Genomic DNA, 27,560 nt, shown 5'->3' on the forward strand with positions numbered 1-27,560 from the left:
GGGGAATAAAGACTTGAGTGAAGAAGAGGAAGCAAGAAGAATGTTTAGGGAGAGGAATCCATACTTGATTATTCATTCTCTTGCATGTAAATTATTTCTATTGCCATGACATGAAGAAGAATTTGATCCTACTGGAGACAAACTATTGAGAAGTCAGTCAGGTCTTGTTCACGTGGTCAGTATGCAATTTTCTCACGTTTTCTTAACTTTCTCCAAGCACACCATCTCTCCTACGATGCAGAAAGAACTGCTAGTTGTACTGTCTGGGCATGGCATCCAGACATCTCCAGGAGTCTGCTGAAGATTCATTCACTAAACATTTAACGCTACAGGTGTGAGCACAGGCCTTTGGAGGTCTTAGAGCTAACAGCATTGCACCATCTCAACAGAGAAATGTTCTCAGGATTCGAGGACAGTACCTTAAAACCAAGAGAGTTATCCTCCTCCTCAGACAGTGAACTTTATTTTCTTGCTGTCATCTGTCTCAGTCCAGAAACGTCATAAGGCAAGTAATAGAACCGTTTTGGCGATATTTTCCTAGTTTTACTAAGGATCCTAGGTGCTGTCTTATACTACCCTCACTTGCCTTACTTGGTGGTTTTTTTTCTGACTCTAAAGTTGCAGAACAGGAAAATGTTTGTCCTGTTATGCAAATAAACAATACTGCAGCAATCCACACGCGGCACACAGCAGTAGGTCTGCAGAAGCAGAACTTCTCCCGTTCCTGCTTGTACAGTCCCCTTCTGTACTGAATGCCTCCAAAACCCTCATCCTTCTCACAGATGAGACTCACCCCAGGGGCATCAGTGGGAGGCAGGTATGATTTTAAGTGCTAGTTGTGTTTGCCACTCACAAGGAGAAAGTTCTCCCACTGACCTGTAAACTTGGGCTGTTGACATTTGAACCAACGTGGAGATGGAACTTAACAGCTTGGTGACTCTAATGTCACACCTCAGCTCTCTAATGTGTCAACCCAGCTGTGCTAGCTGGAAGGTAACGCAGAAGAAAAACAGCGCCTATCGAGGCAGAACCCAACCTGAGATCACCTAGACCAATACAGGTATCAGACTGACAGAAGACAGACTGTTATTGCTACTCGTCTGTGCTGTTCACATAAATGGCACTTCACACACACAAGGAGGAGTTGCTGCTCAAAAGGGATTCCAATTTATGTAAAGACAAGATGATGACACAGCTCGAGGATAGCAAAGACAGTAAGGACATATATCTCATAGTAAAGTAAGGATGAAACCTTGATGGTTACATAAGGTTTCATTGCTGCGGCATATATAACTGATAATATAAAAAGGTGAAGTGCAAGGCCAGATGCCTTAGGTATTATGCATATATAGTCTCTTCTCTTTACTCCTGGCTTTGATATAGAAGTGGGAGACAAGATACCAAACCTTCTGAAGTAATTTTTTAAAAGAAGAAAGTTCTCTCGTAAGGAACAACCTGTCACATAGCACGGGGGCAGTGATTTTCCAGTCTAATCACTGAGGAAGAGAAAATACATTCTGGCATGCTGAAAACCATGAACCCAAAGAAGCAGGTGCAGCAAGGGGCGCGCAGACCTACCTTAAAAAGCAGGCAGTCCCCTTGGTGCTCAGCGTAGATGGAGGTGAGTCGATACTGGTTCTCAGTCGTGATGTCTATCTGGTACCCCGTTAGTGTGTAGCACACCTTGCGGAACTCCTGGATCTTGGTCTGGAAAACTTCTTTCAGACGCTGGTTTTTTAGTTCTGCACTTTCCACTTGCTTCTTCAGCTCTATGTAGGGGAAGAAAACAGGTACTTTCTTATACGTCATCAGCACAGAGCCCTTGCGCCGTATTTACAGTGCTAGCCAAACTCAGTGAATTGAAAAGGTTAATTAAATTTTTAAAAAGTGAATTAAGCAGGCAGAGCAAAGAAACAGGCAACTTAGATTCCTCTCCTCCTGGCCCCAGCAGACCAAAAGATCATAAACTGGAGAATAAGGAGAACAGATGTGTCTTGGCGGGATGAATTTTTCTTTTGCTTGGCCAGCCTTTTAACAATGTACTACAAAATTCAAAGCTACAGCATCCATTTCCCCACATGCACACATCTTATTTTCTACACGGAACCCAAGAGAAGGGTGTTACACTACAGGAAGCAAGAAAGTGGAAAAATGGTAAGAAATATGCCTCTGTATGGTTGCATTAGGAGGAAGCTGCCTATAAGGGAAATCTCCTCCAACGTACTCTTGATTTGACTGTAAGTGCTTTGATCTCAAATTGACACACTGCTTAGGAATCCCTTAAGATTTGGGAAGGGGCTTTTATTGTGATAAAAAGCCCGAAGAGTACCACTGCCTCTTTGCATTTGCTACCTTAACTGGACTAGTCCCTAGAAGAGAGGTCCCGCGAGACTGCCTGCCACTCACCCTGTATTTTATTGCTACGAAGGGAGCTGCCAGCACTGTGAATCCTTCAAGAGGATACACAACAATTACCATGAATCTTTCACCCAAGGTGCCTTCTGAGTAATTAAACCTCGATTTATCCCCCCATTAATTACAGAGATTGGCTTTACTTTAATATACACTAGAGATGTCTCCCAAGTCAGCCTGTTTTATCAACACTGCAGTCCAGGGTTAGAAAAAAACAAACTGACTCTTTCTAACAGCGAACAAATAGACTTCCTCACTCAGATACCTCTTTGTCATTCTGAGGTTTAAGGCTTTGTCTGTGCTGTGATCAGAGCCATAACTGCAGCACATGTAGGCCACATGTCTTTATTTTAGCTAGTTCAGAGTCCAGCACTAGGACAGCAGAAACTTCAGCCAGATGACTGCGTGAGAATGAAGGAAGGATTTGGCTGGGCTTATACAGCCCCCGCTAAAGAATTATTGTTTCCCAAGCAAGCTGGAAAAGTTTTTGCTCAAGTATTTACCGAAAAGTGTTTCCATCGACCTCCCAAGCGTAGTGCAGGAAGGATGTAGGATGGCAACTGCAAGGCCAGGGACTTGCCTGTGATTCACCTCTGCGCAGCTGCAAGTGCACCAGGAGAATGTGAGTCTCCTCTTACCTCTGTACTGCTTTAGTTAGGTGTTCCAGGTGGGACAAAAGGATAATTCAGGGTGTTAAATTAAAGTGCCTTAAATGCCACTGAGGATGCCCCTGCTCAGAAGTACTTTGGCCTTAATCCAATTCAGCTTAATCCCCAGGCAAGGACAGGAAGTCTTTAACGGTTAAAGAGAACTACGTGTCCCTTTGCTTCTGAGTGAGAGCATCCACGCAGGGAGAGTTAATGCTGGCCAACTCCTTACCTCCGGGTAATTCAGCTCCACCTTCCTGAGCTGCTTGTGGAGATGATGTACGAGCAAAATATTTCCTTTACTCTGGGTCTGCCCCCAGCTGTATCTCGCTTTATTAAGAGCAGCAAGCCATGGGGAACATCACATAGCAGTTTGTTCATTAAAACACTGCTATACAGGGACCCCCCCAATTGCTGGGGGATGTAAGGTAAGTAGAGTATCCAAACCCTGCTTACAAGCCCAAAGGGTTGTGGCTTACAGCCCCTTCTCATGAGCTTGAAAAGGCTGTGTCTCTCCTGACCACCCACCTTCCCATTCCTACCAAACTCATCACTGCATGATTAACTCAATCCTCCCTTGGATTGTTACAACCTTTTCCCCATCATCTCAGCTGGGTCTGGTCCTTTGATTAATCGAGTAATCAGCCTCTGAAATCAGGAGGTTAATTGGCAGCTCTGACCTCAATATTCTTACAGTCTTCATTCAGCTATGCAACCGTTAAGGACAAAATCATATATATGAAAGTAAAAATTCAGTGACCACATTGCAGCGGTAAATAACATTTCGCCACTGTCGGAGACAGCACTGCCTTTAATATATCGCACATGTCCAACAGTGATATTTTTTTTCCTAATAAATGCAGCGTAGCCTTGGAAAAGTAAATCTGCCTTTTCCTACCGCATCTTGGAGGCTGCCTTTCCTGACTTTTATAACCTTGGGGGTGGATGGCACCCTAATTCATTAACTCCTTGAACAGCTTTCGTTATTCATGAAGAGTTAGCGCCTTTTCCACTGTTTTGTCTCTCAGACTTGGTGCTGCTAATGGCCATCAGGAGCATCCTCCCACCCGTTGGGTTGTAGCCTTATCACCCACCCAAAAGCGCTGGCCTAGTTAGACTACAACCATGTGAATCTAGAATAGCAACTAGGTGATGGCAACTGCCTTCCTCCATTACCCTCAGGGTGAAAAAGGAAAAACTCTGACTACATCAGTCTTTTACGCAAGAAATCCTGAGTTTTTCAATTTAACTGAAGGACTAGCAAGCCTTCACTCCCACAGCGTGCTCTCACCTCCTCCCCGCTGTTCCTCCTGGACCTCTCTCCAATGCCTGCGGCAGTTTTGGTGTATTACCGCGTCAGCCGTCCTGGCTGAAGGAATTCATCTGCATGAAAAAACGTCATCTCCCTGTTAGAGATGTCTCGTGTCAGCCACTGGCACAAGGTGCTGAACTCGGTAACTGCTAACGTAGACACAGCCGAATGTGCCAGCACCAGCCAGGGACAGGATAAAGCCTTGTCATCCCCTCCGTGGCTCCATCAGCAATTCCCCAACAGTGTTCCTTTAGTGGCACAGCTTGGGGACAGGGCAGAAAAAAACACAAGCAGGTACAGGGACACGATAGGAATGCCTAAGTTTGCAACTGCCCCCAGTGAAAGGTCCGTTGAACTCTGTAAAACAGAGACTGCTCTTCCTTTACGTCCTCAGTAGTTCAGCTACAGGAACTGCTGATGCCTACCTCCTGCAGTACGTACCCTGTGGCAACAATTCAGCTAGGGGCTCCTCCCAAATTAACTCAGCACTCAGGACTGTGACTACTCGCCTACTTTCCGCTGAGGGCTCTGCTGATACAACCAGGAAGCCGTGTTGTGAGGAGGATTCACCGAAGAGTAGCTTGGTAGGAAGGTAACCAGAGACTTGAGAAATGTAGGATGGGATCCCACTGCTGAAACAAGCCATTTGAGATGCCCTAGGGTATTTTTCACAGCTTCCCGCCACGCTTCTGCAGGAAAGAGATTTCCTGCGGGTTCTCTGTCATACCAGCCAGCCCCCGGCCAACGTCTCAGACACTTTGGGGCATCTAAAATGGCACAGGATGCCTATTTGTAGGCACTGGGTACCTAGTAGCCTCTCCACACCATGGCTCTGCTCCAGCGCCGCGGATTCCCTGCACCCAGAGAACAGCACAAGCAGCGTGTGCACTGGCTTGGAGACAACAGTAATTAATCTTTCTAATATTTCCCCCACCAAATGAAGATGTTAAGCTAAGAGGCAGCTCATTGCTTGCTCTGCGTCTGAATTCAAAGATGTCACGGCACTAATTCTTAAGCCTCACCTAATACCGCTAATTCCCGCCAAATTTCTAGCACAGTCAGGAAAAATTGATTTAAAAATCATCATTTGCACAGAGTGCAATTCAGCGTATTTCAGAGCAATGTTTAAGGTACAGCCGTAGAGGCCACCGAACAGAGGGAGATCCTTTCAGGGTGGGTCGAAGTGCATTAACAGAGCAGCTTTCTCATGACAGCATTACTGTTGCCACCCATTTTATCTACCACCTACAAAACATTGAACGTCTTGATCGTTTAGGATCTTTCACAACATTTGGAGAATTAGGTTTAATTATATCTTTAAAAGGCAGTGTTTGAAAACTAGAATCCCTGTATTTAGAGCACTCGTGTGAGGTCCTATGTTCGACTCTGTTACACGTGCACAAAACGGGCGAGAGAATTTGCAGGTGTGCTCCACAGAAACCACGGATGGGGAAAGTCACACCATAAACAGCCTTCACCCCAGAGAAGGGACGCAGAAGCATCCCTCACCAAAGCATTAATGAAACAAATAAGAACTGAGAAAATAAGCGTGAGATTTGGCAGGCTATGCCTTGGTCAGGGATAATGAGTGGCTGTTTACTTTTCCTGGGGAAAAAAAAAAAAAAGGAGGAGAACAGAGAGAAAAGGAAAATATTTGGAAATACTGCCCCATCTCCTTTGTATTCAGGCCAAGAGTATGCACAAAAAGTTGCCTGTCCTGAAGAGTCTGATGGGGAAAAAAAAAATCCTCACTGAAAAAAAATCATTAATCTGTTACAAAATTAATATTGCCAAATGATAACTTTCCCCTAATGATGCTGCTTCTTGAAACACCTTGTATTTTCACACACTTATATCGACATTAATGAATAATTCAAACTATTTTGGATAAATAAATAAAATATGAGTTGGGCTTTTTCAGTCTCATATTGAAAATGTCACTGCTTTTTATTCCATTGCTTTTACACTCCTTACATCTGAAAATGTTCACAGCTGCCTGGAAGTACCTCAGCTTTGGCTCTTCCTCTGAGTTCAGCTAGGTCAATCAATAGCAATAGCAGTCTCTACACCAAAGAAAACCAAATCCACGCTTAATCTTTTCCCCAGGGAAAGAGGAGGAAACAATGTGGCTCTCAGCATGCCAGAAGTGGCATGAAATTAAATGTATCACTAGTCTTTTCCAGGAAAACACAAATTTGTTCTGCCCGTCCTCAAAGATGCCACAAGCCATGCAGCTGCATTAATTCAGTTGCGAGCCCAGCTAATACATCTCTCTCTCAGAAAGGCCTGAAGTCCTTTCTAGCTCTCCATTAAAGGTTACTTTCCCTTAGTAACATGTTTGGGGGTCACTCACTCCAACACGCACCAGATAAAGCATTTACACGTGAATTCCTGTCCCTGCTGCCCCTGCCAGAATGCCTCAGACAGATGCCGCACAACACCGCTATGGAGGATACTGTATTTTTACCAACCCTGCTCTACTTAAGAAACAGACTGCTTAGATTTTGTTTCCAGCCTACGGAAGGGATGTCAGTACCATCCTGTTCTCACAAGATCCATAATGGGAAGAGGGAACGCTATTTTCCTCAATTCCAAGAAGCAAGGCCACAGTTACCCTTATTCTCTCCCATCTGCACAAGCTGCTTCTCTCCATTTCCACCACACCGTGCCTGCCATGCAATGTCACCCCCACTTGTACCCCAAACTGTTATTTAATTACACTCTCCTGTTGCAGGTCTGTCCTTCCCATCCGACTCCCTGCAACTCTAACACTGCCCTTCCGCACCCGAGATCCTTCCAGTCATTCCCCTGTTCAAACCTGAGCTGAAATCTTCTTTTCCAGCTTTAGTTTATGACGAACAGTGCCTGAAAAGAGTTCTGTGATATTCTGTGAAGGACACAATATAAAAATAAATTGTATCGTATTAAATAAAGCCTAATAGAAGAAGAACTGAGCATTTTCTGATGCAGGAAAGTTTACGACCATTGCTTTTGAGAAATAAAATTCGCTGTGCTAGATTTACGGGTGTGTTTTACGCCCTGGGTGAGTGAGGGAGCAGGGGAGAGGGACCACGCGACCCGACCGCGTGGCAGCCCCACGCCACCCTTACTCGACCTCACAGTCTGGCAGACCCAAACTGCTCTTTGCAAAACTTGCAATTTGTGACATTACAACCACGAATTATAACTTTTCTTGAAGGTAAAAACAGTTTTATATTCAACAGACTGCACTGGCTGTTCAATTTTAAACCTAAGTTCAAACCTTATTTGATCAGTCAACACCGGTTTATTTTTAAACTCTGTACGTACCATATGGTTCAGCGCATCCCCCAGCCCCCTCCTCCAGCCACCAGCTTGCCCTGCCAGCAGCTCAGGGAAGAGTTTTCAAAGCAGCATCACACAAGCAAAGGTCTCCACCGCCGTGGCCAGCTACGGCTCTGCCCAAGAAAATTTCCCGTGTGTTTCTCTTCACTGAAGGTGCTTGTCTGAAGCCCCCATTTCAGACAACCCACGTATCTTTACAAGGGTACTGTTTCTTGGAAATAAGTCCATAACTAACCTTTATCCTCAGATAACCTGCACAAAGTGGCAGAGGGCATCAGAAGGCTAGGGTGAAAGAAGCAGGACATTGAGGACTAGAGAGAGGAAGCTATGGAAGAGGATAAACTTTCGCTCCTAGTACCTACGCACACATATAATATGGATTAGGATTAAGTAAAGGGTTCCTTTCTTCTTCTGATAATGCTGAGATTACAACACAAGGCTGCAAAACTCACAAGCACACTTGCAGTTGGCCTAGGTACGGGATTCAGCCCTGGCAGACGAACCACCGCCGAGCGAAAGGCTCCCTCAGGGGACCCCAGCGTGGGCACTGCCTGCAGCTTTCTCTGCCCTTCTCCTCCGTGTTGGCAAAGCTGTTTTGGAATGGGGGAAGGCAGGAAAGAAGTGGGCTTTTGGAAGCCCAGCTCAGCTCCTCAGCCACCCCCGCAGCGTGTCCACGCTGTTCTCAGTGAAGGCAGTGCAGTGTTGTGTAAAGAGATCCTGGGTAGCTTTAAAATCTCTGGCTTAAATGATGCAAACAGCCTGCTTGCAGCAATACAGAACTCAGTGGGGATGGCAGCAGTCACCCCAGACAGGACAAATTAACCTCAGGAGAGCTATTGATTGCCCGAGGTGGACTTCACCAATTAGTATGAGATGGCACAAACCGTTCCGAAGTTAGGATTGTCACTCTGGTCATAAATTGTGAACCAACGTGGAAGACATCTCCCTCCACCCCTCAAATGATGATTAAAATCTTCTAGCCACATTTCCCTTCCATATGGCAATTACAGACCAACAGCGCTTCCCAGAACAAAGTGATGTCAGCTGGGGCTGGAGGTAGTCATTAACTTCAGATGCCAAAAATAGCCTCACCTTAAAAATACAAATATACTGTGTCACTTAAGTTTACAGGAAAGTAGTTATCTTCTGCTTCTAGAACTTCTGCTTCTAGTTATCTTCTGCTTCAGAAGCCAGCAAATATCGGGCATTAAGTCTTCCAGCCTACCTGTTTTCCAGGTAATCCGTTTTGGAGTTATAAAAAAAAAAGTCACTGGGACTTTTCATGGGCTGCAGTTCAGGGAAGTCTGGTAGGAAGAACAGGGGCATAACTCGTATCGCTTGTCAGGGGAAGGAGAATCACTTCTCCACCAGGCTGTTTCCAAGAAAAAGAGTGGTTTCGAAACTGCTCAAGTGTCTAATGCAAGAATTAATCCTAGGGACTATATAATTAACGTATGTAACATGCATTGTTAATTACACAGGGTGGTCTGCAGAAGCATCTAATAGGCGAATTTATCCCCTGTCTGATCACCTCCCCTGCACTCTGCCCGTTACCTTGTTTCCACTGGCACATCACTACTATTACGACTACCCCAAAACACTGGATGCTATTTAAACCTCTGAAACAGCATCCAACATCTGCTATTAAAACAAACACAGAAAAACTGCTCCAGAAATATTTGTTTGTTCCTTCTCAAAGTGAAGATTATTTGCAGGAGTTATAGTCATTCACAATGACTATAGGTGGACAATATTCAATCATGCATTAGAGAGTGCTTTAAAATTTATTATCTAATGATGTTCACTGAGGCTACGAACAGGAGCTTTTCACCACTGGCAAGAGATGATTTCAAGGTTTCCCAGGAGCACAGGTTTTCTCAGTTTTGCTCTTACTCCAGAAACTTTCTATGCTCAAATTCCGATGCTGGGACTCATGGAAATGCTATTTGGACAGTGATACTGTCCAACATTATGTTACTTACAGTATCTTCTCTCCCTCTCTCCCCTGCACTGTGAAGTCTGTGCTCACAACACGAAGATATCATAGCTTTGCAGGCAGATGGATCTAAATATGGAATTAATAAACACCTAAAGAGATCCCTACCATTTCTAAAGTAGCTTATCAAATAACTATGCGGTGTAAGACAGAGTCTGAGATGGGACAGGGCACCATACGGGCGTCCTTTAGTTCTTATTTGGGATGCACAGACCGAATTCTAAGCCCTGCAGACTCCCTGATTATTTGGAAGGCGGTTGTAAATAAGCACATGCTGCTGTGTTGGACTAAACTCCTTCCTACCCATGAACTGCCTCTCTTCTTGACAGACGTTATAACACCATTACCGGCTCCAGAACTCATTTTTTTTGAGACAATGCCCAGTGCCCCCATCCCTTAGGTAAGGTGGCTTTGCTGAAAGGTCAGCCTGCCATTTCATTTGTTTGCACGGCCTGGGCTAATGGAACCGCTTCCGCTGTGCGCAGCACGCAGGCAGGCTGGAGGGTCGCAGAGGACGGTGAGGCAAAATGCACACCGTTTTAGCCAGCCAGCGGGGATGAAAATACAATTGCACTGCAACAGATAAAGGCATGTCTCTGCAGCACGCCACCTTATTTGTGTTTTTAATGGAAGAAGGTTGTGGAGTTTGTTTTAGGGCTTTTGTTCCAAAGGAAACTAAGCTCTAAAAAGCCTCCACTCACTCCTCCTATTCAATCCTTTTTTTTTTTTCCGTTTATCCCCCTTAATAGTGTTTTGAAGTGTTGGCACTGCAAACATATTGCTCTTGGCCTGAAAGCTCTCTGGATGCCAACCAGTCAAACCTTCCCCGGACCCTTCTTTTTCTCTTCGTGCTCCTGCAGCAGGCCCAAAGGCACTTACTCTGATCAAAAAAATCACACCAGACATTTCCTCTGTGTGCTCTTCCGAATGCCCTGGACCTCCTCTCACAGGACAGGAGGTTCTGCCCTATTTTTATTGGCAAATTTTTCATGTTCTACTTCGTTTTCTGGTGTCCACTTTATGAAAACAATCCTTTAAAGATGATCGTGCTGGAGCTGCATGAAACGCTGGTTCAGCATGGAGCAGCAGAACAGCAAGAGGGGAAAAGGGGATTTCAAATAGCAAAACTGCAGGAATGTGACACAGATGTAAAGACAAGCAATCTTTTTTCCCTAAAGCATGAAAGATGTTTGGAAACAGAGCCATCTCCTGGATAACCAGGCTTTCAATCACATTATTCCAGCCTCTGGAGCTCATATTTCCATCGCAGGAGTCTGAAGTGTTATTATGGATAGGGAGGGTTATCTCCCTTAACCTTGTGCTAATGCTCTCGAGCAAGAGGTGAAGGCTTGAAGTCTCCAAGCAATGCCCACAAACTGTCCCCAAGACTGGCAGGACCACCAAAATCATCTCTGGGCAAGGAGACGGGAAAGGTAAAATCTGTCTCAGCCCAAGCGCCACGTCTTGTTTCCCAATTCTGAATTATTCATCATGTGCTAACTTCCAAACCAGTTCAGTTTTAAATTTTTAAATATTTAATAATTGGGTATTAAATATTCATGCAATTTTATTAGAAATTTTGGAAGATGGGCACTAAGGCTCTAATTGTTAAGTTCATCATTGGGACTGACTGGCTACTCAGAGAGGTTTTCTAGCTTCCTAGAGAGAGAAGTAGGAAGAAAAAAGGCAAAACAAGTATTGATGGACCTCTCCAGTTCTAAGTCACAAGACAACACAGATACCTGTGCCATTTGTTTTCCAAAAAAATCATCTCTATGAAAAAGCTGAGAAACCTACACTGGAAACATGCTCGAAAGCCCTCAGCTGCAGTTTAAAGGGTCTTTAAGAGCTTCATTTCAGTGTCATAGAGAAAGATGTCCATCTCGGACATCGGTAGCGTATCTGACTGTAAAGGGACAGTTGAGCAGCCTCTGACTAAAGAGCAACAAGAAAAACATGCAGTCGGTCTCAGTTGTGATTCGGGGCAGATGCGGGGAAAGATCAGCTCAACACACACCTGGAAGGAGGCAGATTCTTCCCTTTTTCTGATGCCTACTCAAAGGGGACAACGGGATGTATAGTTTCCCCTGAGGTGGTGTGACAACTTGGATTCATTAAATATCCATGCCTGTTTCTCTCCACGTAGCTCCTGCAGACCATGTTTTTTTCTTTTCAACCCCCTCCTTTTTAGTAGATGACATCTCTTTAACCCTGATCCGTGCTGAGAGCGAGCCCATGTTCCTGTCCCTCTGTATTATGAGCGCACATTCCCTACCGCGCCAGAAATTGTATGGTTTACACAAAAGATGACACATAAGCCCTGGTATTATATGCAAATGAACAGATCCGTTCCTCACTTCTTACCATTACAACTCTGACTTTCCAACAACTGCATGGGGTAATTTCTGCACCAGCTTTCAAACAAAGGGCATCTCCGTGTTATTAACATCTCACTGTGGCAAGCAGTTTGTCACCTTTCACAAAAATGATCTGAAAAGACACCAGCAATTATCCCTAAGGAGATTATTGGGTGGCTATGTCCCAGCACAGCAGCTGGAAGCTAAAGTGACATAATATTCACTGGGAAAACTCCTTTTTCAAGAACATGGAACAGATTAAAAAATGAACTAAATTGGAAACAAGCACAAAACTAGACGAAGAGTCAAGCTTGTTCCCTTCAGTTTTGTTCATCTCTATACCAACATCAGCAGCACATCTTCAGAAGAAAACCAGAAGCTCCTGATTATGACACAAGATGACAGGACATTAACTTTGGAGACTTATCCTGGGAAGGAGCTTGGTATGTTATAAATAAAAGACCCTGAGGAGAATGACTCAAGCACCTCTTTCAACTGCAAAAATCCAGCTGATTTCTAGGTCTTGTATGTTTGGTTCTTCCAACGCTTTTTAAGCACTGAGGACTAAACATCTGCAAGGCAGAGAAGTGTTTTCTTCCTGGGGGTGCTGTATAATTCCTGGCTGTATCTTATAATAGGACCGAAGAACCAATATTTGCTTGGCTAACGTTCACAAGTGAAGTGGGGCAAAGAGCAGAAGCCCTATCTAATTTCGAGTAAACAATTACTCATGGCTCTTGGACAGAAATCATTAAGTAGGGTCCATGCTGGTGCAAGAAGGACCAAGAGATCTAGTCACCCAAATTTCTTCAGCAGTAGGGAAAATGGTGTTGGAGAAGGTGATGTTCTACTGGCTGTCCTTTGATAACAGGACATTTCTAGTTACATATCAAAATTATATTAAAAAAAACCAAAAAACCCCAACCTAACAGTCTGCCCTTGGAGATAAAAGTAGAAATTTCTTACGAAGTGAAATACTTTTCCTAGCGCTGAACCAGCTCATTACCTTCACCTCTGTGAAAAATGCTTTTCATTACTTTGATGGAAGCCTCTTCCAAACACCAACACCCATGTTTAGAGATCTCTTCTTTGGAGCCAGAGAAGCACAAGAAAATCTGGGCAAGTTTCCTGTTTGCGATGATGGGAAAGAAAAAATTATCCCTGCACTTTCTGGGTGCATATTGTCAACAATTCTAAGCTTGGTCTCTTCATACAAGCTATAAAGATATTAAAAAAATATGAGCTCTGCCCGTTTCAAGTCCAAGAAACATCTGTACAGCACATAATGGTCCAAAATGGAATGTTTAGTAAGGTTTTTTCTTCATCAACATTTTAAAAAGTTTCTCTACATCATCTAGGAGATATAGCCCAGAGCCAGACATCATGTTGCTGCCATACATTCACACAATACTTCCTGCAAGCACAGGACAACAGAGCCAACATGTAGCGTAATACAGCCAGGGAACAGAGCAGATCCATGAGGAGGTGAGGACACGCAGTGACTTTGCAAAGTTAACTTAAAGGGTAATTCATAATAAATAATTAAAAAAAAAAAAGAGTAGGAATAAGATTTTCAGAGAGACAGAATGCAGAGAAGATTTCAGGACTGAGTCAAGCACTCTGAAATCTAAACAAAAAAAAAGAAATAAAAATAGCAGGATCTGGAAAAATGAGAAAACAATGAGAGACAGACAAACGCAGTCAGCCCACAGCCACCCATAAGGGTGTATAGACCTACCTGCTAAAGACAACACCTTCTGTGGATTCTTAGAGCTCTGCCCAAATGCAAAACAAGGGCAGTTTGAATAAAGGATCTAGCCAAATCACCAAGGAGGTTTAAATTAGTACTGCTTTTAATTCTTATCAGCTGACGGACTTTGGTGGAGGAACCAAGAGGAGTGGTGACTGATTTCACACCTGCATGTTCAAATTACCTTAAGCAAGGTGAGCAGGACCACCTGGGGAAGACTTCAAATCACAAAAGAATACTTGTGGATAGATCTAATAAGACAGAAGCCCTTTCTTTTTTCTAAGAAGGAGATATTTTAATGGCCTATAAGCCTTTTTGCGGCAGCAGAAAAAAAACAACACCCAAATGACAGATTTCTGCTACAATGCAGAAGGCTCAGTATCTCTTTCTTCAAAAGAAGGCCACTGAAAGAGTCTAGCAGAAGGACTCAATAGCTTGAGAGTTTAAACTAGAGCTTTTGGCACAATTTTGACTGCAAATAATAATAAAATAATAAAATGCTCTGACAGAGAGGGTTTGGGAGAAAAAGGGTGAAGGTAGAAAGGTATTCTTAATGAAAATTTCATTTAGCAATTTTTTTGGATGTGCTTAAAAATTCCACTGAGGTCACCATTCTGGAGAGATGACCAACTCCTGGGATAAAGGCTGGAAAATCCTGGTAGTCGTGTCACGTTTAGCAAGTCAAAGATATGTTTGTATAAGGCTGTAGAGGGCTAAATCCATTTTACATGCTGTATGTATTATTAATTTCTGACAGTGGGCTTAGAAAAACCTAATTCGCTGGAATACGAGCTCCCTTTGAGCGGAGGGAAGCCTTTTCAAAACTCATCTTTTATTGACTGAGTCATTTTTGAGTCAATCTGTCTGCTTTCGGCAAGACAAGAGTTTTAAATCTTCTCTCTTTTTTTCCTCCTTTTTGAGTCGTGGCAAGTCTATTAAAACCTGCTAATGTATGCAGCAGGGCCTCTGATTTGAAATGTAATGAATTCTTCAGATAGTGGCAGATTAGGAGGAGAAGATGATAGAAACAGCCAGAGACTCCAAAAAAAGAACTCTCCAGAAAAAGAAGAGGAGAAGGGTGAGAGGGAACCAGAAAGATTAACCCTTTTTACCCAGAAGAAGAAAATCTTTAAGCTCCACTAATAGTATCAGTTAAAAAGCAGTACTGGAAGAGGCAGAGCATCTTCAGGCTTGCCTGGGGCTGAACGAGACAAAGAATAAATGAATCTTTCCTCCTAGACTCTCTTGTAAGATTAGGTAATTCCCTAAGTGAAAAATGAATAACTTAGAGAAAATTAGCTCCATCCATATAAATAAGCCTTCATATTCCAAGCTCGTCACCCAGAGCTTCCCAGGCGAATGCCCTGAAACATTTTTGCTGTTGTGTAACAGATGGTTTCCTCCTCCCCCCTTCCTTGGTTTGGTTCCAACCGCAGTATCTTTCAGGTGATCTTGTTTTAGCACAAAAATGAGCATTTTGGGTGTAAATCATCAATCCTGCTAGTGAAAGGATGCTTGGCAGTTTTATTGTATTTGGCATCTTTGAAGTGCCGGACAAACATTACACAATTACACAAATGAGAGATTAGCACTGTCTCCATTTTACAGATAGAGGAACTAAGGAAAAGAAAGTCAAGGATGCTACTTAATTTGACAGCACTGATCTGGTGACAGCCTGGGCTGAGCGCGCAGAATCTGCTGAATCACAGCGCAGAGCCAGGGTATCTTCCTGCTTAACAGGAAAATTCATAGCTCAGCCTTGAATTTGATGGCTTTAAAAAATAAAATCAGCTCTATAATAAAGTTCTAATGAAACAAAACCTTAGAGAAAGTCTGATGGAGTACAGGTGACCCAGTGGATTATAATTAAAATTAAGCTCAGCATAACTGATGCAGGTGAGTAAATACAGGGGACTGAGAAACTGGCCCTGTCAACCTAACGCCCCTTCGCTAATGACAGGCATTGAAATGTTTTAACAGTCGAGAAATCCCAAATAACAGAGGCAAAACCCTTCAATTTAGGATGCAGCAGAGGTATCTAAGTCCATGCATGTCTTGAAGGAGAGACTGTCTTTCCCTACAGATGCAAGGCATTCCATCCTCTATCACACAAGTCAAACTACAAAAGGCAAAAAAAAGTTTAAAGAAGTGCAAAGTTAGCTCAAAAGCTGCTGGAGGCACAGAGATTGCGGAAAGTAAGCATGAGTTGGAAAAAACAGCAGCAGGAAATCTTTGCAGTGGGATACAGGACACAGGTAAAAGCGTTATCTTGGAGGCCAGCAAGCTATGGGAGTTAGCCTGGCTTTTCAAATTGCTCCCAGGTATTGTCTGCTCTTGCTGCCAGAAACACATTTTTTTCCACCCTGGAGAATAACAATGGCTGTATGCCTGTGCCTGCTATCTCCTAAACTCCATCAGTCCCTTGATGTGATTCTCCCCAACTGGGAAACCGTCTTCTCCTACTGTCTGTTTGCTTCACAACCCTGATGTGAGCGTGGCAGAATTCACAGATACGAACTTTTACATCTCCACTTATTAATGCTTTCAGAAAGAAGAGGTTACGTTTGCTTTCATGTACATAGGCACAATCCCAACATGTAGCTTGGTCTCAAGCCTCTGATTCAATAGCTGACACTCACTCTCTGAAGCAGTAATGAACTAAAGGTTATGGACCGTTACAGAAGAGGTAAAGCATTTTCCTGGCAGAACATTTGTATTTGGGGACGTGGGCACGAATCAGGACTGTGGATCAGCCCTCATGTCCTGTACAAATGCCATTCGCGTAACCACATTCTGCCTCTTCCACCTTCAAGTTAAAGAGACACTTTTCACTTTCTGCCCTACGGACGGTTCCTGTGTGGCACTAAGCGGTTACTGTATTTCACGCTAGCCATGGATGCATTGTAGTGATGGATGCAGCAATCCCTGTGCATATTTCCTACAGCCGTGAAGTTTACAGAGCACTTCGCGAATCCCGAGAGGCTGACATGCTTATTGTAGCAAGCCCTGCCGACACCAACTTGAAGAATAGCCTACCCCAGAAAATCCCTATTTTTCTTTTTCAACTTCAGTCTGCATTCCCCCTACACAGCCTCTTGATCCCTCCTTCCTGTTGTTTGGAAGATCCTCTTGCTTCTTGGCATTGCTTGAACTCTTCCATCTCTCTAAATCCTGAGAGCTCTGAACCAAACACTGCCGTGGTGCAGGACCTAGCCTGTTTGAAATAAGGTAAGTCAAGAAACAGATCCATGATGCTTAGTCATCAAAGAGAATATTTTGGTGTAGGAAAAGAGCATACCACATAGGTAACCTTGACTCTTGGTCTCCAATGATCCACACCCAGGGAGCAAGTGCGCCGAGAAATCTGCTCTCTTGCGTTGCAGTCTTCCACGAGAAAGATTCATTTCAGTTTTGGTTTAGAGAAGATTTCACTCTCTGCTGCTGTGAACAATTCCCACTGGGGTCAATGACACCGAGTGCCACAGAGACTGTGCTGCTGGCACGAATGGCACTGCTGGGACAGGTCAGCCAGAGGTTTAGGAAAAATATATGTTGAGGGACAAGTGAGGGAAGGGAAAAATGGCACACAAGGTCTCTGTGTGTGGGATGTGCAAGCAACAAAAAACAGATTTACCCAACTAGGCTAAATCAATGAATTAGCTCTGTGCTCGAAGAAAAAGTCATCATTAAAGGCTGTGCTATCCAGTAGCTCACTTTACATCTGAGAAAAGTCTGCAGAAATCCTCCTAGCCTTCTAGATTTTTTCTTTTCATCTGAGGCTTAGAGTGGGGATTACCCATTAAGGTGCAGTAGCCAAATCACATTCAAACTATTCTCTGTCAAAATAAGAAAAAGCTTTGGTCTTTCCTGTCCTCTTCCATCTCATTCCCTTCCCATGTCCACATCCAAAGCATCTAACTCCAACTTTCAATAGATGCACAAGTCCTGAATACCAAGAGGACACACAGGATGATACCTAAATAATAATACTCACTTCTCTGTCCTAGAGGCTGCATCCTACTTCTTCAGCACCAAAGAACAAGAGTTCATTTAAAATCTTCATCTACTTCTAAACCCAGTAACGATAGAGTTAGCAATCACCAGTCAGCATTGACCAATTTTGACCTGCACGGTTTCCATTATTTCATCCCCCCTTTTGTGAACAGGGATGTTGCTATCGCAGCGACAGCAGCACAGGCAGGTTGGTAGCAGAGCATCTGGGCTCAGCCACACCACACTGCTAAAACATCTGCAGTCGTTCACATCTGGCCACCCCGATGCTTGACCTAGCAGCACCAGCTCGAGCAGATGTGCTCAGTGAGGGATTAAGCGACCACGAGAGCCAGCTCTGAGCTGCGCCAGATCTGCCTCTTCCCCTGCTCCTGGCTCCCCGGTGGGACCATGCCCAAGTGGAGTTAAACAAGGGAGTTAATAAGTACAGCTGGGGTGAGGAAATAAAAGCAAAAGACAACTACGGAAATACCTTCACAGGCAGGTGAAGCACAAAAACTACAGGCAGCTAAAATGCTTTTACCACATTGAGTTTTTACAGAAACGTGTTTGCTTTTTCTCAACCACAGAAGTCAGAGACTGTAAACATCTGCTCGCTCACGCAGTCTCCCACCCACAATGTTTTGATTTAGGTATTTTCCTGTAATGTTTGCAACTTAAACACATCAGAATTGTGCCGAGGCTTCTGAAACAGTAGAAGGGATTGGAGTTATTAGAAAAGTGAAAAGTTAATAACCCAAAGTCATTAAAACAAACTTATGAGAACTCCAGCATTGCTCTGAAGCATTCCAAAGCAGAAGAGTTGAAATTACCTTGAAAGGATCTTTCCAGTAAAACTAAAATCACCTCCCTTTCAGCATGAGACCTATTGAATGACCCCTGGGACATTATAATCTTCCTTCTGGACAGCCAGTTATAACATCAAAGTATTTTAGCTGATAGACATTATCAACAGTTGCTTCCAAAAGTTAGTGAGCTGGAAGCAAGGCATGGCTGTTGTACTCTCAGTGCTATTTATTCTGCTGCTCTATTAATTTTATTTATTTGTATTAGGATTTCAAAACAGAAGAAGTCAATTATGGCTTACTAGGAATTATAAAGGACTTGGTAATTGGGCTTCTGATTTAGTTATCAATACAAATAGACATGCTGCACTAAGAAGTAAAAGATAAAGTCATAAAGCAAGGTTTGCATTATTTGCAGCCGCTCAGAGTAAAAAAAAAAAAGAGAGAAAAGCTAAACAGATTTTTATTAATGCTTTAGATGACTTAGAAAAAAGTCACTTAATCATAACATTGTAAACAAGGAAGTTCTACAGCAGTATTTAAAAATATCTGAAATTGTTTCAGGAGCCCCATTGATTTGAATTAGGCAGCTGCATAATCACAGGGGCTGCAATTTTAACGAACATTTCAACAGGAAATGTAGAGCTGATTATATATATCAAAACAGGAAAGATCCAAATGCTGCAGCTCCTCTTCTTTTTTGTTGTTTTGTTTATTACCTTAGTGTCCATATCCAAACCAACTCTAGAACTAACACAGAACTCGCCTGACTGCCCCGCTCTCACCAGTGGCAGCTCCCAGTGCTCCCCATCTTCCTGTCTTGAGACACGTCATTAGGCACAGCATTTTGAAAAATAGTGATTCCATCAGATTTTAAACTGGATCAAGTGACTGGAAACTTCAATCCTGTGCTGCAGTTTTCCCTTAAGATACTTTAGGGCATGTTATATATACTTAATTAGATAATGTTTATACAGTACTTTGAAGAAATCAGGAACTCTGTGAGGGCTGGGTCGTGTTTTCAGAAAGGAAAAGAGCAGTGTTGAGACTGCATGGGCACCGAGAGAGAACAAAGCTCTAAGAAACTGAACACCATCTCGTTTTCAGAAAGGTTTCAGGACATTTGAGAAAAAAATACATCAGCAGCTTCCAGCATCTAGGCACTAAGAAAGAAACAAAAGTTGTGAAACATGGGATGCTGCAAAGGCACTTAAATGACAATATTGCTGATACCAACGTGAGAACAGTGGTTACAGAGTCAGAAAGGCAGCAGCACCTATGCAGAAGAAAAACTTTGCGTATACACAAGCACAAGGCATTGATTATTGCTCTGTTAAGGCAATTTGCAAGATAAAGATTCAGACAGTGTTGTAGGCCTTGGTGAAACAAAAATGAATGCACTCCACTCCTGTGAACACTCTTATTCACAAGAGTGGGAACTAATGGAATAAAAGCATCTTGCTTCTTACTATTTTGTAGTGAGGGAAGCAGGGCTCTTTCTGCTAAAGATAGGGTGCTTTGTTGGCTGCGTGCTAAAATACCGAAATACACTGCAAAATACAAAAATGTGTTCACCACAAAAATCTTCCTAGCAGAAACAGGGGACAGTGCCTGGTCTTCACCAGACGAGGTACCCAGAGCAAGCACCGAACGGGACGCAGATCACAGAGGGAGAAGGAGAGGTTCTCCTGTGGATCAGGATGAGGCGCCACACAAGTTCTCGCAAAGGGCATCTGATCCAAACCTCTGCTAAAAGAATTTGGAGAGCAAAGCAGGCTGTGGCTAAACCCACTCAGAATAGCAATGAACAAGTGATGTTGCATCCAGCCATTTGCCTCCCTACAGGAGAGAATGCTCCAAAGAGTTTCCTGCAAGCAATGAAAGCAAACAATAGATGCAGAGAGCTTTAAAAATGATTGCAAAGACAGCCCTGAGCTTCTGTTTTGTGCGTTTTTTCCTTTTTTTTATTTGCCTATAACTAAATTACATGATTTCTTTGCAAGTCTAATTAAGCAGTTAATTGATGCTGGTGCCCTTTAGCATCTGGCATTTAAGATTAAGTAAATAATGGAGAAAAGTGCATGCAGCACCCAGCAATAATTAAACACAGCAAGGGTTTGTTCCCCCACCCTCCTCCATTTTAACCTGTTATGCATAAAGCTCTGGGGATAACTGTCTTTAATAGCCTCAAATACACTTACACACCATACAATGACACTTGACAACAGTATTTTTCCTCTTAGAGATGGTGGATAGTAGGTGTATCTTTGATCCCAGCAGGTTTTATTTTACACCTTGCATCAGGGGAAGGAAGAGCTTCCCTGCCACAACTCTACCAAACTGAAGAGCATGTTAAATGGATCTTCATGGGAACATACTTCTGAATGCAGGAGTGTGAGTGTTGGGATCATGCATTAAAGATTTGTGGTCAAATTTCTCCCTTTCTCATGCGCTTACTCCTTCCTGATGGTTCCATACAGCGTTATTCATCCATTTCCTGCAGACTATGGAAATGCAGATCATGGAAAAGCTTTCCTGTTAGTCTTCTATAAGAAAGATTGAGTTACATAAAGTAAAATAAAGCTGTATAAAAAAAAAGTCCTTTGGACAAAAAAAAGCATCCAGAATTCTAGACACCACCACAGAACATGGATTCAGCCGGGGGGAATCTGTGTTATTTGTAGGCATTTTCAGGCAGCATCTCCAACGTTACTGGTGCGAGGCTCACTGTGGATTGCCATACACAGGCACTTCAACTCACTGCTTGGAGGCAAGGAGTGATGATTTCACGTACAAAAAGTCTGATCAGGAGACACGTCTGCTGCGGACTTAAGTCCTGGCTATATTTAAGGTAAGCTCGAGAACCAGACCCATATGAACCTCATGAGGTTCAACAAGGCCAAGTGCAAGGTCCTGCACATGGGTTGGGGCAACTACCGGTATCAGTACAGGTTGGGGGATGAAGGGATTGAGAGCAGCCCTGCCGAGAAGGACTTGGGGGTACTGGTGGACGAAAAGCTGGACATGAGCCGGCAATGTGCGCTGGCAGCCCAAAAGGCCTGTGTACCCTGGGCTGCATCACCAGCAGCGTGGCCAGCAGGTCGAGGGAGGGGATTCTGCCCCTCTGCTCTGCTCTGGTGAGACCCCCCCTGCAGTGCTGCGTCCAGCTCTGGGGTCCTCAGCACGGGACAGACATGGACCTGTTGGAGCGGGTCCAGACGAGGGCCACGAAAACGATCAGGGGATGGAACAGCTCTGCTATGAGGAAAGGCTGAGAGAGTTGGGGTTGTTCAGCCTGGAGAAGGCTTCGGGGAGACCTTATTGCAGCCTTTCAGTACTTAAAAGGGGCTTGTAAGAAAGATGGGGACAGACTTTTGAGTAGGGCCTGTAGCAACAGGACAAGGGGGAATGGTTTTAAACTAAAAGAGGGGAGATTTAGACTAGACATAAGGAAGAAATTGTTTACAAAGAGGGTGGTGAAACACTGGCACAGGTTGCCCAGAGAGGTGGTAGATGCCCCATCCCTGGAAACATTCAAGGTCAGGTTGGACGGGGCTCTGAGCAACCTGATCTAGTTGCAGATGTCCCTGTCCACGGCAGGGGGGTTGGACTAGGTGACCTTTAAAGGTCCCTTCCAACCCAAACTATTCTATGATTTTTTACATGTAGAGCACTGCACTGGGTGTTTGCAGTCTGATCTTAAGAGTCCAGTTTCCTCAGAAGGCCACATATTAAGGACCGGACTCGAGTTGTAAGACCTACTGCAAGACTTACACTGTAAGAAACTCTGGAACAGCTGTGGCAGGCCCAGCCTCCGCGGCTCCCCCAACAAGCCCACTCGGGAGCATGAAGATCACTCCCTGCCTTACACTCCAGCAGGCTAACGCGAGTCAGACTGCCCCTCTAATACAGCTCTGATGTAAACTAACAACAGTACGAGAGGATTTTAGTTCTTCCAGAGCCGTCGGATGGAAGGAATTGCTGCCCAAAGATTAGCGCCACAGTCTCTTTAGACTCTGCAAGCAAGAAAAGGTAGTGTGGAGACTCATGCCCACCTCCCACAGGTACTGCAGGTCTTAATTAGTATCTCTAGCATACTCAGAGACCTTTGGACAGAGGGTGCTACAGAAGTGGAAAATATTATCATCATTATGCCTGCTACCACAAGTGCTGGCATTCAAGCTAGAGACTTCACAGCAGATGGTGAAGTCGCTAGCACGGCTGGCTGCAGTTATAATTTCGCTCATCACAGACTCTCCTTGTTGGGGCAGGCTTCACCTCTTGATGTCTGAAGAGCAAAACAGAACCTGCGCTGTCAAGACTGCATCGTGCCGGTCAGTATTGCTGACACGTTCAAACCGACCAGCACTCAAATCACTAGAAAGTAAATCATCCAAGGGACTTTCTAATTAAAAAGCGCTTCACTCTCACGGCAACGCTTTCTCCCACCTGCCACAGCTAGCCCTCCCCTGAATTCTGATCATTAAAGGGAAACAACAAAGAATTAGTCAGCTTTTGTTAAGTGTCAAACATTCCCACTCTAAACGATGAGCAAAAGCAGGAGAGACATTTTATAGCTCTCAGAGCAACTTTATACCTTCCTAAACACTATTTCTGTACCTCTTGCTAATTGCTCATTTGCCCTGGTTTTATGGAACAGCGTGGCTCACTCCACCTTTGACAGAGGAGAACAGCAGTGTTCAACATGCTGCAATAAGTGGGATATGCGTAGCTCTAATTTTTATCCTTATTTATTTCTAACCATTGGGGTTAGCAGCCTAGGACTCGGAGCTAGCTGAGGCGTAACTAAGATGCCATTAGCTTTAAATCTGTTCCCAAGTGCTGCAAGCATCCTCTCCATTTGGCTTAGGACATCACCTTGCAGAGGAAGGCTTTGCATACATGGGAACATTCTGCTGAAAATTTTTCATTTCACCAAAAACTTCCTAGGAACTCCAGAATACAAGCACAGGGTAATACTCCCCTCCTCTTTCTGTGGGTTTTTCAGGTTGTAAAACGTGAAGGATCCTATAGCAGAAAGAAGTACTTTGAAATGGAAGCGAAGACCAATTTCCACTACTCCGTGCGGCACCATGGGAGTCCAAATACATTCTGCGGGGAGCCTGCAAACGCATCAGCACACTGCCCACGTACCGAGGAAGGGACATTATCATGGAAACAACCTGACCAGGAGTCACTTCAAATGGTGGCTGCTGATGAAATCGCCTTTAGCCCACGTCTGTTACGCAGATCTAACATCACCAGTTCTAACTTCAGATTTATTTTTACCACTTTTGTAAAACAAGATGGAAACTTCCCCTTGCCTAAATTCTGCCTCATTTCAGGGAAGTCATCGCAATATGGCAGTCTAAAAGGGGAATCACACGCCGTCGTCATTATCAGTCTATTCAGAAAACCTTGGCTGAATCTTTCAGATCTGCGCATCGCCTTTGATGCCACTAGCAGCGAGATTTTTGATGACACATCCACAATCTCTAGCGAAGGTGGATGCTGCCACTGCTTCTGGCCCTTCCTTACAGAAGTCTCTGATCTACTTAACTTAAATACTTCTGCTGCACACCTATGATGGTATCTGATCATCGCAGAAGGTAACTTTACAAAGTTGCATACCTAGCCAATAACCCACCATGCTACAGTACTCCAACAGAATGCATCAAGACTCCTCTGTTCAATACAGACAGAAACGCACTTAGACAGTCAGAGAGTGAAAAGGCAATTCGTGAATCTGATTTCAACCAGCTTTTCATCTGTCTGATTTTCATCCATCAGGCTAGAGCTGGTTGTATATAAGAACGAATATGCTGTTGCCTAATGGAGGCTGGATTGACTTACTGCTCTCTATCTGGAGACGGTGCCAGATAACCTGGCACTGAAATGGAGAAAACGCAGAAACACTGAAATAGCGAGTGAAGACTGCATCAGCTGCTGTGGCCACATAAACCACATCAGGTACCTTTAGTTTAGTGTAAATAATGGATTGCTCCCAGATGCTCAGAAATCCCTGCTCGACAGGCATGGCTTTCCCCTGAGTTTTAAGAGTTGCTATGATTTAACACCATGCCTTCTCTTTGGCACAAAATCACACCAGAAGTGTGAGATGACCGCACCAAAGCCAGCACCATGCAGAACGCTGCCGTCTACTTACTGACCTGTGCCGTGCCGGGAGCTCACCACAGCAGCGCTCCGGCCGCTGTACTGTTCACTGGCGAATTCCCAAGGGGATTGCAAGGTGCTGGCTTTTTTCCAAACGGGCTGAGAGGGTCCTACACCTTTTTGTTACCTTTGATATCTTGTGATTAGTAACCAACGGACAAGCTGCCCAGAATACCTGGACATTAGCAAACCAGGTCGATAGGTGTGAAGATACTAAGAGAGGCTTCTCTCCCTTCCCATTGACATTCTTATGTCAGCACCGCATTCAAAAGGCTATCACAACATTATCACATCATGGTACTGATGTCAGTGCCATGATTAAGATGGCAAAGTAATTACAAGTGTCTGCTTTTATACGCTGATTGCTTTCCAAATAAATGTTCTCCATTCCAAATAAATCCACTATGGATTAACATTTCTCCTACTTGCTCACTGCCTAGAATATATTTGATTAGAAAAGCCTGATCAAAACTCTGCTTGACCATTTTTCAGCACTTCACCATTTTTCTTTTCCTCATCAGGAAGAAAAGTGTATCCATTAGTTAACCTTTTCAAACACATTCTTTTTGTAGTCTAATTCAAAGAAGGATTATAAAAAAATTGTCAGACTTGGCATCTGAATAGCTTTTTGTGAGCGCAGGGAACAAGCATTCATATATCAGAACATCAGCATGGGGAGATAAGGGTAGCTGTATATGTGCATGCTTATCTGAATGCAAGATCAGTACTGTGAAACCAGCATAAACACCAAGGACAGAATCCATATATTGATGTAATTCTTAGTGGTACTAGTGCATTTGTGTGAATTTGCAATTAAATAAAGCTTACTCCTTAAAAAGAAAACAAGAAGTTAAGGATATAATTCAAGGTCTATTGACATCAATGGGAATTTTTTCCATCGCATTTGAATATATCTCCCTCTCCCTCCTCCGCAACACGTCTACTAGAATATTAAGGAAGAAATTACCTGGAAGTTGTTTGTAATATTTTTAACAGACCAAGAAATTCTCAATTCTCTTAGTCTGCTTTCTAACCCAGCAAATCCAAAGCTCTCCTTTCTTCCATGGCTAACATTTCATGTATTTTAATCCACTTTAGTTTCATACCAAATAAAGTAATTGAAAATACTACAAATACAGGTGGATGACAAATGAACTGATGCAGGAAACATAACTTTGAATCTCCTGACTTTTATGCAATTAAAATATCAACTTAATTGTTGGATCTGTGTAGCTTCTCTCATTTTAATATGTAAATCAGACTCTATTACTCTATAGCTCAAAGAATGTGTTACTCGGCTTACTTGATTAGGCTGGGAATTGCTGGTCCTGCTGTCACTATGTTTACACTTTAGTGACAAGTTTGCACATCAAATTCACATAATGCAATGTCATCAACTTACTCATCGAATATAAACTTCTTAAATACAGCCGCTGCTCTTGAATATTGAAACAGCCTTATTTTACTTCATTTACAGCCCCTAAATAATCAGAGCAAGTGAAAAGCAAAACTGGGAACACAACTGGAAAACTGTATTTCCCAGGAAAAACAGCTTCCCACAGAAAGACAGGTAGGTAAATCAGAAAAACAGTCCGTGCAAAAAGTTATCCCTCGGCTTCTGAATTTTAGTTGCACATTTCCCCTTTAAAATGTGGAATAAGTAGGCTTACTTTATTTCTCAGTCTCTACACATTCACTCCACCTCATTTGGGATACAGTGTTAAGGAGTCCCTATTTATTCTGTGAAGACAGTCAGATTTCAGCTCCCGGCCACGTATACTTACGTGGAAATTGAAATGAGGACCCCAGAGAAAACCAGCAAATGCAGTAATTTTTTTTCCCGTTATGAACCTGCCATAACAAGAATACTGCCATCTTGGATAGTATTGAGAGGGAAAGTGTAAATAAGTTCAGTATTTTCCCATTCCTATCGTCTTTCCTGAATCTAATAAACATCCCCAAACAAGGGGACATTCACCTTGCCAGCACAAGGCTTTTCAAGACGTTCCCGGTAACCTTGATATCCACTGCTAAGCTCCTCTACTAGATTTCCACTGCTCTTTACTGTTCACAAAGGCATCAAACTTTAGTTTCCAGGAGAAACAACACATTGACAAGATGCAGAGCAGAGATCTGAGGCTCTCTCCTGCTGGCGAGTTCTGCCATGCTGGCACGCTGTTTTTTCTAATGTCAGGGAAATCATGTCAGCCTGAATTTGAGACATCAGCACGAGCCTTTCTTCTCAATCCTGCTGATGAATGAAAGAGCATTTTCAATTACGTACATCCAGGGGCCTTATGGCACATCGGTCCTAATCAAAAGCTGCTCTGTGATGCAAAGTGCTGTAAGAGGCAGCTCACATCACACCACCGCAGGATCCGAAGGTCAGCTGCAGATAATACTGCATTTCCTCCCCTTCAGGAGAAACGCTGGAGTGGAGAGATCTAGCAAGAGCATCCTGACTGCTACATAGCCACCAAGAAGACAACAAACAAACAACGAGAGCTTGACTCAAATACCCAAGCAGGAAAACACAACTGCCAAAGTTTACCAAGACCCATAAAGCTCAACAGCCTGTTGGCTTGTCTCCGGTTGATAAAGAAACCACCAGCACAGAGGGATAGTGAAGAACCAGAGGGATGTAGAACAACTATGGCCACAAAGGGTGCTATCTGCCATGTGGCAGTTGGCGTACAGCACAAATTTGACGGTGTTTTATAGGGATTTGGCAGGTGGGAAGGGGTTAAAACACGGGAGGAGCAAGGTTTCAGGTCCTTCCACTACCCATTGAC

The 27,560-nt window shown here is 43.6% G+C and overlaps 1 protein-coding gene across 2 annotated transcripts in view; it reads right to left on the reverse strand.

The window, feature by feature from the left end:
- The window catches only part of MAD1L1 (mitotic arrest deficient 1 like 1), a 379,609-nt gene that overhangs the window by 92,890 nt on the left and 259,159 nt on the right, over positions 1 to 27,560 (reverse strand). For both annotated transcript variants that reach the window (XM_075165310.1, XM_075165311.1), the window contains one exon: positions 1,579 to 1,769. In XM_075165310.1, the coding sequence (XP_075021411.1) occupies positions 1,579 to 1,769 (191 nt within the window). The remainder of the gene's footprint in view (positions 1 to 1,578; positions 1,770 to 27,560) is intronic.

This window comes from Calonectris borealis, chromosome 16 (assembly GCF_964195595.1).
Source record: "Calonectris borealis chromosome 16, bCalBor7.hap1.2, whole genome shotgun sequence".
Lineage (NCBI taxonomy): Eukaryota > Metazoa > Chordata > Aves > Procellariiformes > Procellariidae > Calonectris > Calonectris borealis.